General features: G+C 40.9%; 1 protein-coding gene across 2 annotated transcripts in view; it reads right to left on the bottom strand.

Annotated features, from left to right (window-relative positions):
* Positions 1–16,028, bottom strand: part of bcl2l11 (BCL2 like 11) — a 34,666-nt gene extending 18,638 nt beyond the window's left edge. The window contains exons 1-3 of one of the 2 annotated variants that reach the window (XM_008428802.3): positions 15,708–16,028; positions 13,019–13,446; positions 6,346–6,461 (exon numbers count right to left, since the gene is read on the bottom strand). In XM_008428802.3, coding sequence (XP_008427024.1) covers positions 6,346–6,461; positions 13,019–13,446; positions 15,708–15,721 — 558 coding nt within the window. In that variant the 5' untranslated portion in view covers positions 15,722–16,028. The remainder of the gene's footprint in view (positions 1–6,345; positions 6,462–13,018; positions 13,447–15,707) is intronic. The other variant, XM_008428803.3, reaches the window with a different exon arrangement.
* Between the last annotated feature and the right edge of the window lie 281 nt (positions 16,029–16,309).

Raw genomic sequence — 16,309 nt, 5'->3', positions numbered from 1 at the left:
TCTTTGACAAAAACTAAGTAAAATAGGGGAAAAGAGCTCATTTTTTGTTCGACAGTCCTGCCAAAGTTGCAGTATCTGTTCAACCTTCCTATTATCTGCTGAAGTCTTGTTCTTTCTCACTCTCTTGCAGGAATCCATCCATTTTTTTTACACCCTTTTCCCTCAGTGGGATCGGGAGGGTTGCTGGTGCCCATCTCCAGCTAACGTTCCGGGTGAGAGGCGGGGTACACCCTGGACAGGTTGGCAGTTTGTCACAGGGCAACACAGAGACAGACAGGACAAGCAACCATGCACACACACACTCACACTAGGGACAATTTAGACAGACAAATTTTCCTAACAGTCATATTTTTGGACTGTGGGAGGAAACCGGAGTACCTGGAGAAAACCCACACATGCACAGGGAGAACATGCAAACTCCATGCAGAAAGACCGGGGCCGGGAATCAAACCCAGAACCTTCTTGCTGCAAGGCAACAGCTCTACCAACTGCGCCACTGTGCAGTTGGTAGAGCTGCAGGAATTACTCACAATATTTCTTGTACATGATTTCACTTGTTAAGTACCTCCATAACAAACGATAACGTCAGTGAGACCCGTTATGGTGCATTCACTGACCTGAAAAAGATGGAACTTTTGAGTTTCCAGCTGCCAGAGCTGCTGAGAATTGCGAGTTGATTTCTTGGTGCATCACAAAAAATAAAAACGTTCTGAAATGTCCTTATTACAACAAAATAGAAAAAAAAAAATGAAAGCACGTGGGAGGGGTTGGTCTTGTTGTGTTGTCAGTGTGAATAGGGATATAATTTTATAGCTTCACTGTTTTTCTGCCTTTCCTAAAACATAAAAAGGCCCTACGATTAGATCTTCCAAAACAAATGAAAACCTGCTATGAAAATGTGTTGAAAGAAGAAACTGCTTTGTTACAAAGGAAAAATATAGGAAACTGGGGACCACTGTTGAAAAGAACAGTGGAAAAACATCCAGTATTCACTTGTCTAACTCATCAACACAAGAGCCAGATATGAATCAGTCAATGTGGCGGGCCTGCTTAGTTCATGGGATTGCTCAAGTTTTTCAGATGAGCCTATTTTTCTTTCATATTTCTTCACTACTCAGGTCAGGCTACCAAGAGTACGACCTCTTCTGTGACTGAGTTCACACAAGAAATTGTGACTCACCTTAAGTCAAGTGATACTTGGGAAAACCATAGAGATTTTACTGGCTTTAAGATGACCGTGACTCATGCTGTCACGGGTTTATAGCCTATGCAGATTGCTCAGTGATTAAGTAATCGTTGTGGTATAGCTGTTTAAGAGGTCAAGACCTGAAGAAGGTCACAGAACAGCTTGTGGTATGCAACATCCAGATGGGGAAGAATGTAGTCTGCAGTTAAAAGCAGAGCTTGGTTCAGATCTTTTCATCCTACGTTGCTTCAAAAGCGCAGGATCCAATCAAAGGTGCGCTGTCTTTTTCTTCAAATTTAAACCAAATCCACTGGGAGTGAATGTAACTGAACACATCATAGCTAAATAAATAAAAGCGTCAATCAAATTTACATTTTGGAAAGGTTGCATTACCTAGCGAGTGATTAAAAGCGATCAGCCTGAAACGTGCTGTGCAGTGGCAGTTTGTCAAACGATGTGTAACTTTGCCTGCCAGAAAACAAGGAACGAGTCTCCTTGTTCCGCTTTCTTATCTGTGCCTCTTCATTGTTCTACAGCAAGAACGAGCACACATGCGTGCGCACACTCCAGATAACTCTGCAGCCATGTTCAAATTAGGTTTGCCACAAAGACAAGCACACACACACATAAATATTCACACTTCAGTTTCCCCCTCCGCCCCCCAACTTGCTTAATGCGACTAGGTGCTGACTCACGTTCATCCACCCTTCTGCCTGAGTTCGATGACCATTTGAATCACAGCAGTGAGGTTAACAAGCAGCCTGGCCTTGAGTGACTCTTATCACGTACCAACAGTGGCGGAGCTAGACTTTTAAAGTTGGGGGGGGCCAAAGGGAGGCCAGGACTACCTCTGGGGGGGGCAAAATTTTAAATGTGTGCGCACACACGCGCACACACACACACACACACACACACACACACACACACACACACACACACACACACACACACATACATATATAATTTTAAAAAATAGCCAAACTGAATATTTGGTTATTTTTTAAGCCCCTCTGTCATTTGACATGTTATAATTAACACCTTTGACTGGCGCACATGGAGACATGATAGACTTTACGCAAAGAGTTCATCGTAGAGGCAACTAAAATCAAATAAAAAATCCTTCCTGAATATCATCTCATGGACACTGAACTAAATGCGTCTTTCAGACCGGGAGCTGATAGCCTGTTGAGGAGTTATGGACACCTTGGTTAGGAAGCTCTGTTTTGACAGGTATTGACAGGTAAAAATAGTTCGGGTCGGACCAGAATTATTTGCCTGGGCTTCTAATTAGTTTACATTTAATGAGTTTGGAGCACACAGAGAAAACCTAAAGAGAATGTGATCTACTTATTGTAGTTTAAGTAGAGGAATAGCAGCTGACTGTTGAGAGAGGAAATAAACTAAAGTGCAGATCCGTTAGGCAGAAACAAGCGCAGTGCGCTTGGCAATAAATGCGCATAAATGCTCCACCGTTATGCTCCAATTAATCACACATGAGATGACAAACGCCAAATATACAATATATAGTTACACTGCTTACGTTAATGGTGTTTTAAAAACAAAACCAGTAAAAACTTAACTGAGTTAATATGTCAGATTCCCTCCTCACCCTCATCTTGATAAGAACAGAGAGCAGTTCACTGGTTTGTGTCCAGAATGTGATCAAGCGCACAGCTGACACTTGGTGCGCAGGCAGTTTCAACTTTATGCACAGAGAACATCGTGGAGCTCATTATTAATCATACTAAGAACAATATCTGTCAGAGAATCACCTCTGATCTGGACGCTTTAAGGGACCAGAGGCTTTGGAGCATCCAGCAGCTGATCCGCTTCTGCGGGGTTTTTCTCCCGCTGAGGGAAGTCAGTGCGGGATCAGGAAACGATCAGAGTTCTGTCGTCTTCTAACCACGTCATTTTGTGAAATGTTACTTGATTTCAAAAACGTTCTCGCAGAGAAATAATAAATGTTTCGTTTGATGACTACAAATTGGAAATAAAATGATTTTTTTCTTTGACGGACAACGAAAAAACTCCAGCGCCACCTCTGCTCCAAACAGCGAACATTGTCGGCCCCTCTTCGGTTTTTTCTCTTTTTTGCGGAGGATCAATAAATAACTTATTGGTGTTTTACCATCACCACCAGGTATGAAGTGCTTTAGCCTTTGAGTTGCACCACAGCGCAGCACAACTGAAACACCAGGAGAAGAATATCAGCTTGTTTTTGAGTATAAAGGAGGCTGGTATCGCGCCTGTTAAAAATCTATTTATTTATGTCATCACATGGACTTATATAAAGTTTTATACATTTTCTTTTCATATATTTATCGTTTTTCTTCTTTAGATATTAGGTTGACTTAGAATGATTCCAAATAATGTGCAGGAATAACCTGGTGCTGTTACATGTCAATCAGGGGGGGCCACTGATTGACATGCTTGCTGTTGATATGCAACTGGAAAGTGCATCAAGTGAAGTGTAATCATCATCATTGATCAGATTTAACTCCACTGAAATGATAAATGATTATTTAACGCCTCAAACAGGCAATCCAACCAATAATCCATAAAATAGGTCACTGGGTTTTATTTCCTTCACATATATTGCATGTAGAATTTGTTTGCACACAAGCTGTTAGAAACACAAGCCAACATTATGAATATGGGCCATAGAAACATGAGTTCTGCTGGGGTAATTAGAGGCTCCAGAAAAGCAACTACCGGTTTCCTCCCACAGTCCAAAAACATGACTGATAGGTAAATTGGTTTCTCTAAATTCTCCCTAGGTGTGAGTGTGTGTGTGCATGGTTGTTTGTCCTGTCTGTTGCTCTGTGTTGCCCTGCGACAGACTGGCGACCTGTCCAGGGTGTACTCCGCCTCTCGCCTGGAACGTTAGCTGGAGATAGGCACCAGCAACCCTCCTGACCCCACCGAGGGACAAGGGTGTTAGAAAATGGATGGATGGATGGACAGAAAAGCAACATAAAAAACATAAAGTATCTTCAACACAAATACCACATTTACTTCTAATAATCCTGGAAAATATATTTAAATACAATACTATTTTAAAAATGTTTTGTGTTAATTTAAAATAAAGGCGTATAGAAAGCATCAACTATTTTTTGATGGGCTTTTTTGGGATTTTACAAGCGGTGCGACTAAGAAAAACATTTAACGGGTAAATTCTCCTGATACTACTCATTACCAAATCAGACACTAAACAAAATGGGTGGAAGCACATTTGTGATGCATCAAACTGCTGAGATGCAGACTTGAAGCTTTCTAGATGTTAAGCTTCTGACACTATGGGAGCTTTTTAAGCTCTTCGGAGGGATATAAAACTCCTGTCGTGCATTTTCCTGACTTTTACGTTTCAGCTCACTACTCTGATGAGATTAAAGTGAATTTAAACTAGCATACACTTCTCTACCCCTTCATCTCCGCATTTTCCAGTTTGCTAGTCTGCCCTTTGACAGTAAGTAAATCTCTGATGATGCAACATGCAGAAACGTTGCCAAGGAATCAGAAGCCAAGAGGAAATTGAGTCTTACTGCAGCTATTCAAATTTACAACGGGGTCTATTCAGTGGTTATATGCTCCCTCTGATAATGTAATCATGTCTTCAGGGAAGTAATTGTCAGGCTAATGCAACTTTAATTTCATGTCACAATCGGAGACAGGAGCTAAATGACTTATCTATTTTTGGATTACTGCAGAAGAGAGTTTTAAAAAATAGGGCAAAGTATGAAGGAAAAGTGTGTCAGCCACACTGGTGCCACAAGGTGACAAACAATGCAACGCGGCAGAGGTAAACCAGCACTGAGATTTGCTTTCAGCATCTGTGAACACTTTGCTTCATCTTCATCCCTGCCAGCTAGGATATAAGCAGCTTAACGTGCTGCGCAAATAATTTGGTATTTGAAAATGTCAGCTCCACCACAATTTGTGCCACAATGTTTTGCTTTTGATTTTACTGCTTAAAACTAGATGGTTAACAGAAGAAACAGTATCTCGTCTCTTTTTTCCCCCCTTTTCTTTTCTGTGAATGTTTAATTTCTGTTGAATTATGATTCTGCTGATCATAATCAGATTGTGATTGAATGGCCAGGGTTTTCATTACCATTAGCTAGCTTAGCTAAAATACCGACTGGTCACAGCTTTCATTAATTTAGTCATCATAAGTTCACAAGTATTAGTCAAGTCTCAAGTATTACATGATGAAAATAAACGTTTGTCCTCAAATGCATGCTATCTATTCTGCCTGTGTCACTGTTTATAATAAATAATAATAAATAAACTGTTTTGTTATTGCAAAAAAAGGACACAGAAATAACTGGGTGACTTAGCATTATCCCAACCTGTTTGAAGCATTGTGATGATGTTCAAAAACATATAAAAACTTCAAAACTATTCGTGAGTAACAGTATTAAAAATAATTCATCCATATTGTTAATAGCAGACGTTTTTCCCTTTTCAAAGCTTCCCTTTAATTCACTTAGCAACTCACTAACAGCAATGTTGTTTAGTTACTATTATTCCCAATAATGCCTAATGTCCCTAATTTGCATCATACCTTAACTTTGCATTAATTCAGGCAGTTGAATATTCAATAGTCATATGCAAACTAACAAACCTTACTAATTAAAATACTGTAATGATGAAAAAAATCTGAACAATCTGTTTAGCAGCAAAATCTGCCAAGCAAAAGAAAATGCCTAATTTTTTTAAAAAAAAGACCTTCGAATAAAATCAGGAAGTGAGGGGTAAAGTTCACCAGCGCTCAAATAATTTAGATACCTTTAATTCACGGAGCCACTCACTAACAGCAAAATTGTTTAGTTACTTTTATTCCCAAATATGTCTAATGTCCCTAATTTGCATCATACCTTAACTTTGCATTAATTCAGGCAGTTGAATTAGTCATATTCAAACTAACAAACCTTACTAATTGAAATACTGTAATGATGAAAAAGGAAAAGAAAATCTGAAAAATCTGTTTAGCAGCAAAAACTGCCAAGCAAAAACAAATACCTCATTTAAAAAATATATAATTTTTTTAATAAAATCAGGAAGTGAGGGGTTAAGTCCACCAGCGCTCAAATAATTTAGATACATTTACGGATGTATTGCACGAAACTTTACATTGAGAAGAGTTTGACTCTTACCCTTACCATCAGGTGGTTGTTGTAGTCATCTCCAATAGCACGGAGTTGACGACCAAAGGTTTCTGACTGCATATCCCGCGCCGCGTTAATAGTGCTATAGTGGTTGGGAGAGTGCCCTGAAACAGAGCAGAAAACACATAGTAGTTTGTTCAGCATATTCGTAAAACCATAATGTGGAACATTATGAGTCAGAACAGTCAGAAGCAGCATTTTCTGCAGTGATTAGGTGTTAAGACGAGAGCGTCCCTGTTAAATTTACAGTTCGTTCAACTATGATTCATTTAAGTGAAACATGAAAAATACGTTATCACACAGGATCTGTGGTCGGGGGTTTAGACTTGAAAACCAAGTCAACCTGAGCACTGACATATTTTAAATATGACTCCTTGCATTGAAGGAAACCACAGAGGAACTAAGCTCAGTGGATGCTTCTACAAAGCTCTGTATGATGTTCAATGGCTTCTTCGTTTGACTTATGGGTGACCCAGTGCTATTCTGGGTCACAGAACATTTTCTTCTACATTTATAGTTAGCATCACATTGCAAAGGTATTCAGACACCTTCAGCCTTTTTTTCTGTTTTGTCACATTACAACCACAAACTTAAGTGTACGTTATTGAGATTTTACCACATACATTCTGCAGGTAAGTGGTGGTACTGAATTGTATTTTTGTATATCATCCAAAAGAGTGAACTGAGTATAAATCTCTTTTTATTAGCAGTAGTAATATCGTATACCATGTATTTTCCTTTCACTTCACAATTACACACTGTTTGGTGTTGATCTGACACCTAAAATTCCAATAAAATACATTGGAGTTTGCAGATGTACTCTGACAAACATGCCACTGTATGTTCTAGGAAATGGATAATATAAAATATATTTATTATTTACTTACAATATAACATGTAAAATTTGCCTTTGACAGTTGTGATAGAAAAAAAAAACACACCAGCTGACCATGTGAGCGCATGTTTGTATCATCATCCGTGTGTGTGTGTGTTTGCGTTTGTTTTTGTGGTTTATCTGTTACATTTTCAGTCTGAACTACTGTATGAGTATGAAAGGCTCTGACCTCTTACCGATCTCCGCTTATGACTCATTCGCGCCGTTATGAAACCCAGACTTAATATTTCTAACATCCTTCAATATTGAAGCTACTGATTCAGCGATAAATCCATCAGGCCCTACTGAAGCATGGTTAAGACAGTTTTAATCAGGAGACATGGAAAAATTGCAAAGGCTCAGAATGTGTCATCATTGCTGGAAACTGAAAACAAGCATTTGTCAATTCGCTCAAATATATGCGTTGTAAACAGTGATCAAGTGAAATGCTTTAGAGCGCAAATAAATTATAACCATACAAAGCAGAGTTAAGCAAAGCAAATTGATCTGGTACATATCAAATGCACAGCATGTAAGGTTTCGAAAAGTGTCAAAATCAGCAAAAAAAAAAAAAAAGTTGTCAGCATTTATAAAGTAGTCCTAGATTTGATCAATATTGCAACAAATTATCCAGAAAAATGTGACTAGGCTGGTGCACGAAAAATGTTTTACCAAATTCAAAAAGTACCCAAGAGATGTTTGCACCTTTAGCTGACTTTTAAACAAATAACTAGATCATTAAATTAGTACTAAAAGCGATGAATCGGACGCCAGGTTCAGCATCAGTCGCCAGCCGTGGCTGGGGAAGCTTCACATTAACTTGACATCCAAACAAGTAGAAGAAACAGACTCTTAAGGGAAATAATTTAAAGAGCACACTCTGTGTTAGCGCTAATGGCGTGTTCAGGTTGTCCAGGGCAGAGAACCAATACCAGCAATGTTTGGCGTGATCATAAAAATATGCCTATTTGAAAGCATACAAAAATACTCAACAATTTTGCCTTTTTGTTCCAAAGGGAGCCAAATGTCCAAAAAGATGTTTACAACTTTGTTGTGAGTTAAATCTGTTATAGAAGAAGTCCAAATTCAGAAGTTACCCAGACTGAATATAAAAACTGATTTCACATTAGTCCAATTAAGCATGTTGGTTTATTTTATACTGATTTATCAGCGCAAATCAAAACTGATCATCATGCAATCTGTGAAGGTATTTGTTTGCTTGTTTCTTCTATTACGAAGGTGTTCATGTCAAGTAAGAAAAACAAAAAACAAAACAAAAACGTTCCAAGCAGCTTCACTTTGACACTCCAGACAGCCGACTATTGTGTTTTCTTCCTGCTGCCGCATGAGGAAGTGCAGAGAGACCGAACTCTGACAAGAAGATGATAAACTGATCCTTCTTACAGTACTTTATGGCATCGGACACACAAACAAGGAAACATTCTTCATATCTGAAGCCTTTATTGCGCGCTGGCGACAACACATGACATGCTGCAGCACTGAGCCTGTTTTTATCTGTTGAACATTGTCATGGACAAAGCCGACTGCCTGAGATGCACAAAGTTTCCGTCTGGGTAACACAAAAGAGATGCAGGCCTATTTTGACTGCTTAACGTGCGCAATTAATGAGTGACCTGTGCACACATGCAAGCCGGTTTCTTCCGATTGCTATCTGTCTGGCTGCAGTGGGAAAAAAAAAACTAAATAAAAGAGACACAAGGAAATCAGTTAAGCTAATCACTTGTATTATATTCTCTTTTAGAGAGTACAACACCCTGAGCTTCTTACGGTTTTCTGTTAGCATTTGGAGATAGCACAACTATATCTCTAGAATAAACAGAGACTTGCATAGACATAATTAAATCTCAGTTGATTCGTTGTGACATTTGAACTTAAATGTAACCATTCATGCCTAATGCACAGTAAAATGTTTGTTTGTGCAGCATTTGTGAAATCCGAGAGTACCCCTCTATATTCTTAGGGCTTTTCCTTCATGACTTGTTTCCAAATATATGCTGTCTTTTATGCCCTATTTTTGCCTCAAGTTTTGTTACCAAGCTACCAGTCAACACAGACTGCAACTTTAGCCGGCAGCACAGCACTTAAAAGGTCTTCTATTGTAGATGATGCCGATATAAACAAGTCCACTGGAGCACTATGTTCGATCTTTATTGCTGGAGGTGACAGCCTTGCGTGCTTCGCTCTGTTTTTCAATCGAACCAAACAAAAAACACAAAAACAGAATCAGAAGGACCATGAGAACTGCTGAAACTCCGTGAAACGCTTCACTGGCTGCTGTAAGACGATAAAAAAAGCAACTTTTTCCATGTCATGCATCTTTTGGTGTTTAAAAACGATACAGCCTGGAAAATCCATCAGATTTTGATGCCGTGTCCTGTCATCTGGTCACTGAGGCGATCTAAATACAGCCAATAGTTACTTTAACACCTTTAAGATGTGAGCTACATGTGTTTTCCACACCGAGTCTTAACACAAAATATGTAGCTCAGCAGAACATCATGCAGAAACAGCTTCACGATATGTTGTAAATTTGTATGTAACACGCATATCACAAAAAACATATTTGACCACAGTAAGTGTTAGCCAATTATTTAAGGATTCCTATGGATATTTGGTGACCTTTTGCCACTTAGAAATCTTTTAGAAGGTAAAGTGTTTGGCGAGCTTGTCAGAAATACACTAACTTAGTTAAATTACTTATTTATCATAAATCATGTGGATATTGCAAAATTCATCATCGTTACTGCACATTGCGCTTTATAGGCCACGCCCCTTTGATTCCGCCATCCCAGCCGCACGTCTTGGAAGTCTACATCCCTGAGACCTCAACACATTCACTTGTACGATGAGAACGACAAAGTGATTTAAACAAGAACTTTGTCAATCCTCCGCTGACAAGCTGACAGCTATTTTTATTTTAGGGTATTACAATAAAGCAAGAAAAAAAAAATTTATTTGGCTCGCCGCTCGCATGGGAGCACAGTAAGATTTCAACTGAGACAAGAAAAGCAGTCGCCTTTTTTGCTTACTCGGCATTGCCTCCTTCTTCAGCTTTTCTTCTCAATTCTCCGGAGTTTCAAACTGAAACCTTTGTTTCACTAGTGAACACACTCTGCAACATTCACAGATCCGTCATCTTCTGCTTGCTTTGCATCATTCTCTAACCACATGTGTTACATGATAAAAACCTACATTACTCAAATATGTGCAGCCACTAAGACAGGCTTGCTGAATCCTGAACGTGTTAGCATGTAAATCTACGCCAATGCTTCCACTTAATATCATTTGGGACAGAGAAGAAAAATAAATAAATAAATAAAAATCACTGAGATCCAGATTGCCACCCACCACAGTTGACTGTGTGGCGTAGGTGCTTATTTACACAAAGAGAGGGAAGTGACATATGACCACAAATGGTGATACAATAACAGCTCTCTCCTACGATACCTGCTGCCAACAATGCTTGTCAGATTATTTAGCCTCTGGGAATGGTTACACCATGAAGTAATCCCAGGGAAACCAGGAATCACACGGCCCTTACACTGCAACTGACCTTGTAGCCGGCAGGTTAAAGTCAGCAGGATGTCCTGTCAGACTAATTTATACATCAGACATCTCGCGTTCCCACTGAAAGAATCAGGTGAACAAAGAAACAAAAGGTTTGAGGACTGGAATCAAATGACAAACACTTCCTAAAAAGTGTCAGCTGATACACAGTTTGCTCCGATCTTCCAAGCAGCTCGTTTGTGTCTTCGGAGACTCTGCTGTCTTCTTTCCCCATTTAACCAAAACGTTTGTGCAGGTCATCTTTAGGTGTGCGCTTTTCATCCGGTGTTAAAGAGGAAGTGTGCTCCTTTTGTTACACCAAAATCTTGAGCACACTGCAGTTTAAATAGAGCGCTGGACTCCAGACAACAATGCGGTAAAACCTGCTATGCCACGTCGTATTTACTTACTGATTTTAAAAAGAAACAATCTATGTAGTAATGATAATAATCATCATCATATCCTACTCTTTTTCTTTTTTTTATACCGATGGAAGTCGCATGAGAAAACTGCTGAATCATCAGTTGCACTGGGAGGACACAAGACAAAATGGGTTGGTTTGTTTCTCTTTTTGGTATAATGACTGATGAGTTATCTTAGGGTGAGTAATATTAACCGAATGCCCCTCCTCTTCCCCCTTTTTCCTCTTTTCCTTTCACATTGAGCTTGGGAATTTCTTTGTAAAAGCGGCTTGGGCAACATGAGGGAATCAGGGGAGGATACATGTTTCTGCCTGAGTTTGTCAGAGGTTCCTCAGTGAGCCAACAGGCTGACCTGAGCCAAGTATTAGTCAATAAACCAGAATGTGTAAAAGCGTGAGTGTTACTCACTCATCTGACAGAGTTGCAAACGCTTTGGTGGAAAATCCAGTCATCCCTCACGAGGAAAACTCCAACAGACAAAACAAGCAAAAAAAAAGAAAAAAAGAAAAACGCTCCCTAAGAGTTGTTCATGTATTTACTATTAATATCAATATCAGCCTCTCCAAAACTCTGATAAAGAAGCACTTGAGGAGCGGGCGTCAGGCTTCTGTCTGGTTTCGCATGTTGCTGCACACCCACACAAAAACTGCAGCCAGTGAAAACATCTGAAGCAGCCTGTATTGCGCAGTCAGGTCTCTGGCTTTCACGTGCAAAGCAGATTGTTTTCTTTCCCCCTAAGCAACACTTGTCATCTTTAGCCCAAATAATCACAATTTAAGGAAAGGAAAGTTCTGAGAATTTCACAGGTTATTTGAGTTAATTGTTTATTTTAGTGGCAACTTACACTATACAGAGACATTTTGGAGGATATCAAATATTAGCCAATGGATTATTAAAATTTTAATAATAGTAAATTTTTCTTCCCCGTGTGTAGTATCCAGCAAAGAAATTTAAAGCTAATTTTCATAAGGGCTGTAAGGAATGTATGAACCAAGTTTCTTTAGAGGAGCAAGAATTTAAGCTTGTTTCCAGCTTTAGCCACATTAGCGGCAGCGCTAATGCTAAAGTCAAACTTACTCGCGAGCTGAGATTCTTAACATGGATGCATGATATAACGGCACTAACATTGGTATCGGCCTGATACATAAAACTGGGCCGATATTAACAGCCGATATTTGTTTCTATGTTGTTGATGTTTCAGAAGGGGGACGGGAGGTGGGAGGAGGCTGGTCATGTGGTATTTGTTTGGTCATGTTACTGTGATAGTGATGAAGCAGGACTGTGGGGAGTTTAACTGAAACAGAGATGCAGAGGGGAAGTGGTTGTTCTTTTCAAGATGTTGAAAGAATGGTGGAATATATATATTGGTAAATATCTATTATCGGCCGTAACAGTAACAACTTTTACAGATCGGTGCATTATTCATTCTTATGCCTCAGAGAAGGTGTATCTGCCCACTTGTTAATATCAATTCAGAACTTGTTATTGATATTTCACTAACATCTGATGTTTTAAAGTCTGAACAGTTTTTTTATTATTATTATTATTATTATTATTATTCTGTTTTAACACAGGAGGACAAACCAGGTCAGTAGAGTGCTCACAAGTAAGAGGTCTGGGCTCAGTTGGCTCGTTCTTCTTCGTTGCTATGTCAGCCTTCCCTGTATACCTGTCCCATCTACAAACTAACATGCTTAATCATAATATAAAAGATAATGTTTAAAACTGAATGATCTTCTAAATCCCCTCCCTCTGTTATTTTATTTTATTTTTTTGCAGTGCACTGAAGTTTGCTCACCGTGCAGCCCGAGTCCACCGTGCTCCACAGCCATTCGCTGCAGGGCGTGGTTCATCACCTGGCCGGTGGGGCTGGGGGTCTGCGTGGTTTTGTCAGCCGTCACTGGGTGCGGAGAGAGCGGGGAGCTCGGCAGCGAGTCGCAGTCAAAGGAGAAGTATCCGCTGGACGAGCGGCGGGGAGGGCGAAATATCGACCTGCTTCGAAAGACGTCTAAACTGGCCGGGCTCACGGTGCACGGCGGCGAGTCCGAGTCCGGCTCCCCTCTTCCTCCTCCTCCTCCTCCCCCGGCTGTGGAGGCGCCCGCCTGCGGCGCGCAGCTCCGCTCTGTGTGCTTCGAGGAACGTGGTGTTCGCGCTGACGATGCTGGGTCTCCGCCGGTCCCCTCTGCTGGCGTTACTTCGGTCGAGCCATCGAGCAGATTTGGCGGTCTGTTGGATGAACAGAGCGTCACCGTGAGCGTGGGCTTTCATCCCCTCTGCCCGGCTACAACAGCCCCTCTCCGCGTCTGTGCTGCGTGTTTTTGGGAGCCGCAGCTGCGCATGCAGCGCAACATGCTGTGTCACGACTGGACTTTGTTCTGCAATTCTTTATTTTTAGAAATGCGGAATCGCAGCGTGTTTGTTTTTTTTTTTGTTGTTGTTTTTTTTACACCCTATTCGTTTAATAGCGCGCTGACCTTTCTAGTGTCTCTGCATCAGGGAAGTCGGTGCTCCACCTGTGGGGCCTGTCTGGATTATTTTCGTCGGCGTCCACAGCACCTGATTCCCACAGCATATTTTTTCCCCAGCACAAGCGGTAAAACCCAGTTTCCTGTTCCAAAACTGACGTCCAGCGAGTATCTATTGTTTGTCGGAAATTGCTGATTATGGCAAGTCTTTGTTTATTTTTATTTTTTTGCTGGGTAGGGGAAAAAAACAACAAATCCGACATATAGGAAGCGGCTGAGGTGACTTTAACTGCGTCACAGGCAGTCAACCTGAAACGAACCCTCCTCAAGAGACAAATCTGGAAGCTTTTAATGGGATCCTATTGGAGTATCTCCAGAATGTGCTAAACAAAATGAAAGTTCAGAAGTGTAGCTTCAGTACAACTGCGCTCAGAGTAATCTCACTCATTTGTATTTTTGGATTTCGAGCTTTAACGATCCGCCTCTGATCCAGGTTGGCATTAAAAAAAAAAAAAAATCAAGAAACTGTGTTTAGGTGGTGTTGTCTTTAGCGCAAACTCTGTTTGTATGCGCAGACGCGAGTTTAATAACTATTTCCTCTTACGCACTACGGCTACTGCTCTTGACCTGGACGCGCCGCTCGCTCTCTTGGTGGAGACATTATAATAACTTTTTTGTTTTATTTTGTTTTGTTTTACGAATCCCACAAGGATTTGTGCGTGAATCCAAACACGAGGAGAAACTGGAAAGCGAAGCAGCAACTCGATCGCACGGGCAGCGGCTGCCAACACGCACACACATACACACACACTTACACACACACACACACACACACTGAGAGAGAGAGAGGGAGGGAGGCAGAGGGAAAACAGGCAGAGGAAAGGGAAGGAAAGCAGGCGACCGTGTGATGAAATGTTGAAGGAAATCCGTCCAAAGTGCACTTTACCGCCGTCACTGTACACTTCTAAAGTGGAGTTTTGTTTGCGTGTTTTTATGTCAGCTGTGGGGCGGAAAGAAAATGCGACATTTCAGATTGCACCATAAGCATGGAGTTTGCGACATTAAGATACACATATATATATATATACGCCGCTCAACCGGTGCGCTCATACGGAAGTCGCAAGCTACTGGATTCTGCTTCAGCGCGTGTGCGCCTCCCACCGGAGCAAATGTTGCGATTGAGGTGCAAATATATTTGTTAACAACCGCTAATTACCCGCTATGGCCAGATCTAATTACACACAAAAAGACTGGTGCATTTGGATGGGGGGTTTTTTAAGTTGTTTTTTAAATCCTTGGTTACTTCTTGTACTGCCTAAACCCGGTGACCTCGGCTCTGCGCAACAATCTGAAGGCACAAAGAGATGCTTAGACAGAAATAATCAGTGTGTCTATTTTTCCAGAAGGGGAAAATAAGCAATTGTTGCGCAAAAGTGCGTTCCGTCATACCGCAAACGCGACTTTTATTTTTAAAAAAGGAAGGAAAGAAAGACCTCTCTCTCTCTATCTCTCTCTCTCTTTAGCAAATAAAGAACAGTTTCCACAAAAACCGACAAACATTTGGAGCAATAAACAAAAACCCTTTACCCCGGGTGCAACCCGACCTGCGCCTGAAGGGTCAATAAAGAAGTGGAGCTGGAGCGTGTCGTTCTTAAACACGGGAGCTTAAAAAAAGCACAATAATTGCTCAATCATTTTCTTCAAGTATTATTCCAACTGTTTCAGTAACTAATGTGAAATAAGCCGATTATGTGATTATGGACGTGTTACTCAAAGTACTTGGCCAACTACAAGTTTAATAAAGCACTCATTAAACCATAAATGCACATATTATTACTGTTATTATAATTACGGCGATGCTGCGTTAAATAAAGGAATGGCAAACAGACCCGGATAAGTGTGTGCGGTTGCAGAGTAGTCACCGAAAAGCCGGCGTGAAGCGGCGGATCGTATTATTCCAATTAAACAGCGGCGTGACAAACAATGCGCGCGCTCACTGTTCGCTCGCGCTGCCAAACTTACCTTAAAGAGTGCATGTCAGTCACAAGACTGACATGCGTTGACACATTGGACCTAACTTCAAAAACAGTGGAAAAGCAGTTTGTGGGACTTCTAATGTTGGTCCACTAGTCCAAAGTGGCGACAATAAATCCCGAAAAAGAAATAAAAAGTGGAGGGGAAAGACGTCAACAAGCGAGTATATTCCAGAGTCAGTCGGGAAAAGTGGTTGAAAAGTGGCTGAATAGTCCGTGTGGAAACTCCACCGTGTGAGGTAAACAAACTCCAGCCTGCCCTTTGTTGCTGAGATGTTTCCTTCGCTGTCCGCCAAGCTACATTGAGAGACGCTCTGTCCCCTGTATATAAATTGAGATCACTCCGCTCCGCCCAGTCTTGTGACGCAGTTTCTGGGCTCATAGGCGGTTCACCGTCGCCCTCTGGCGTTTCAAACGAAACACCTGTGACTGGAAGAGAGTGGAGGGAAATAAAAAAAAAAATGCCACAGGACGTGCACAAAAACGCATAGCACAACACACAATGCCACAGGACGTGCACAAAAACGCATAGCACAACACACAGCTAAACCGTTTAAACATGAGTATGAGGAGACGATTTTGTGGCTGGTA

The sequence above is a fragment of the Poecilia reticulata genome, chromosome 15, assembly GCF_904066995.2.
Source record: "Poecilia reticulata chromosome 15, P_reticulata-male-v2, whole genome shotgun sequence".
Taxonomy (NCBI): Eukaryota; Metazoa; Chordata; class Actinopteri; order Cyprinodontiformes; family Poeciliidae; genus Poecilia; species Poecilia reticulata.
This window is presented reverse-complemented; position numbering and strand designations above follow the sequence as displayed.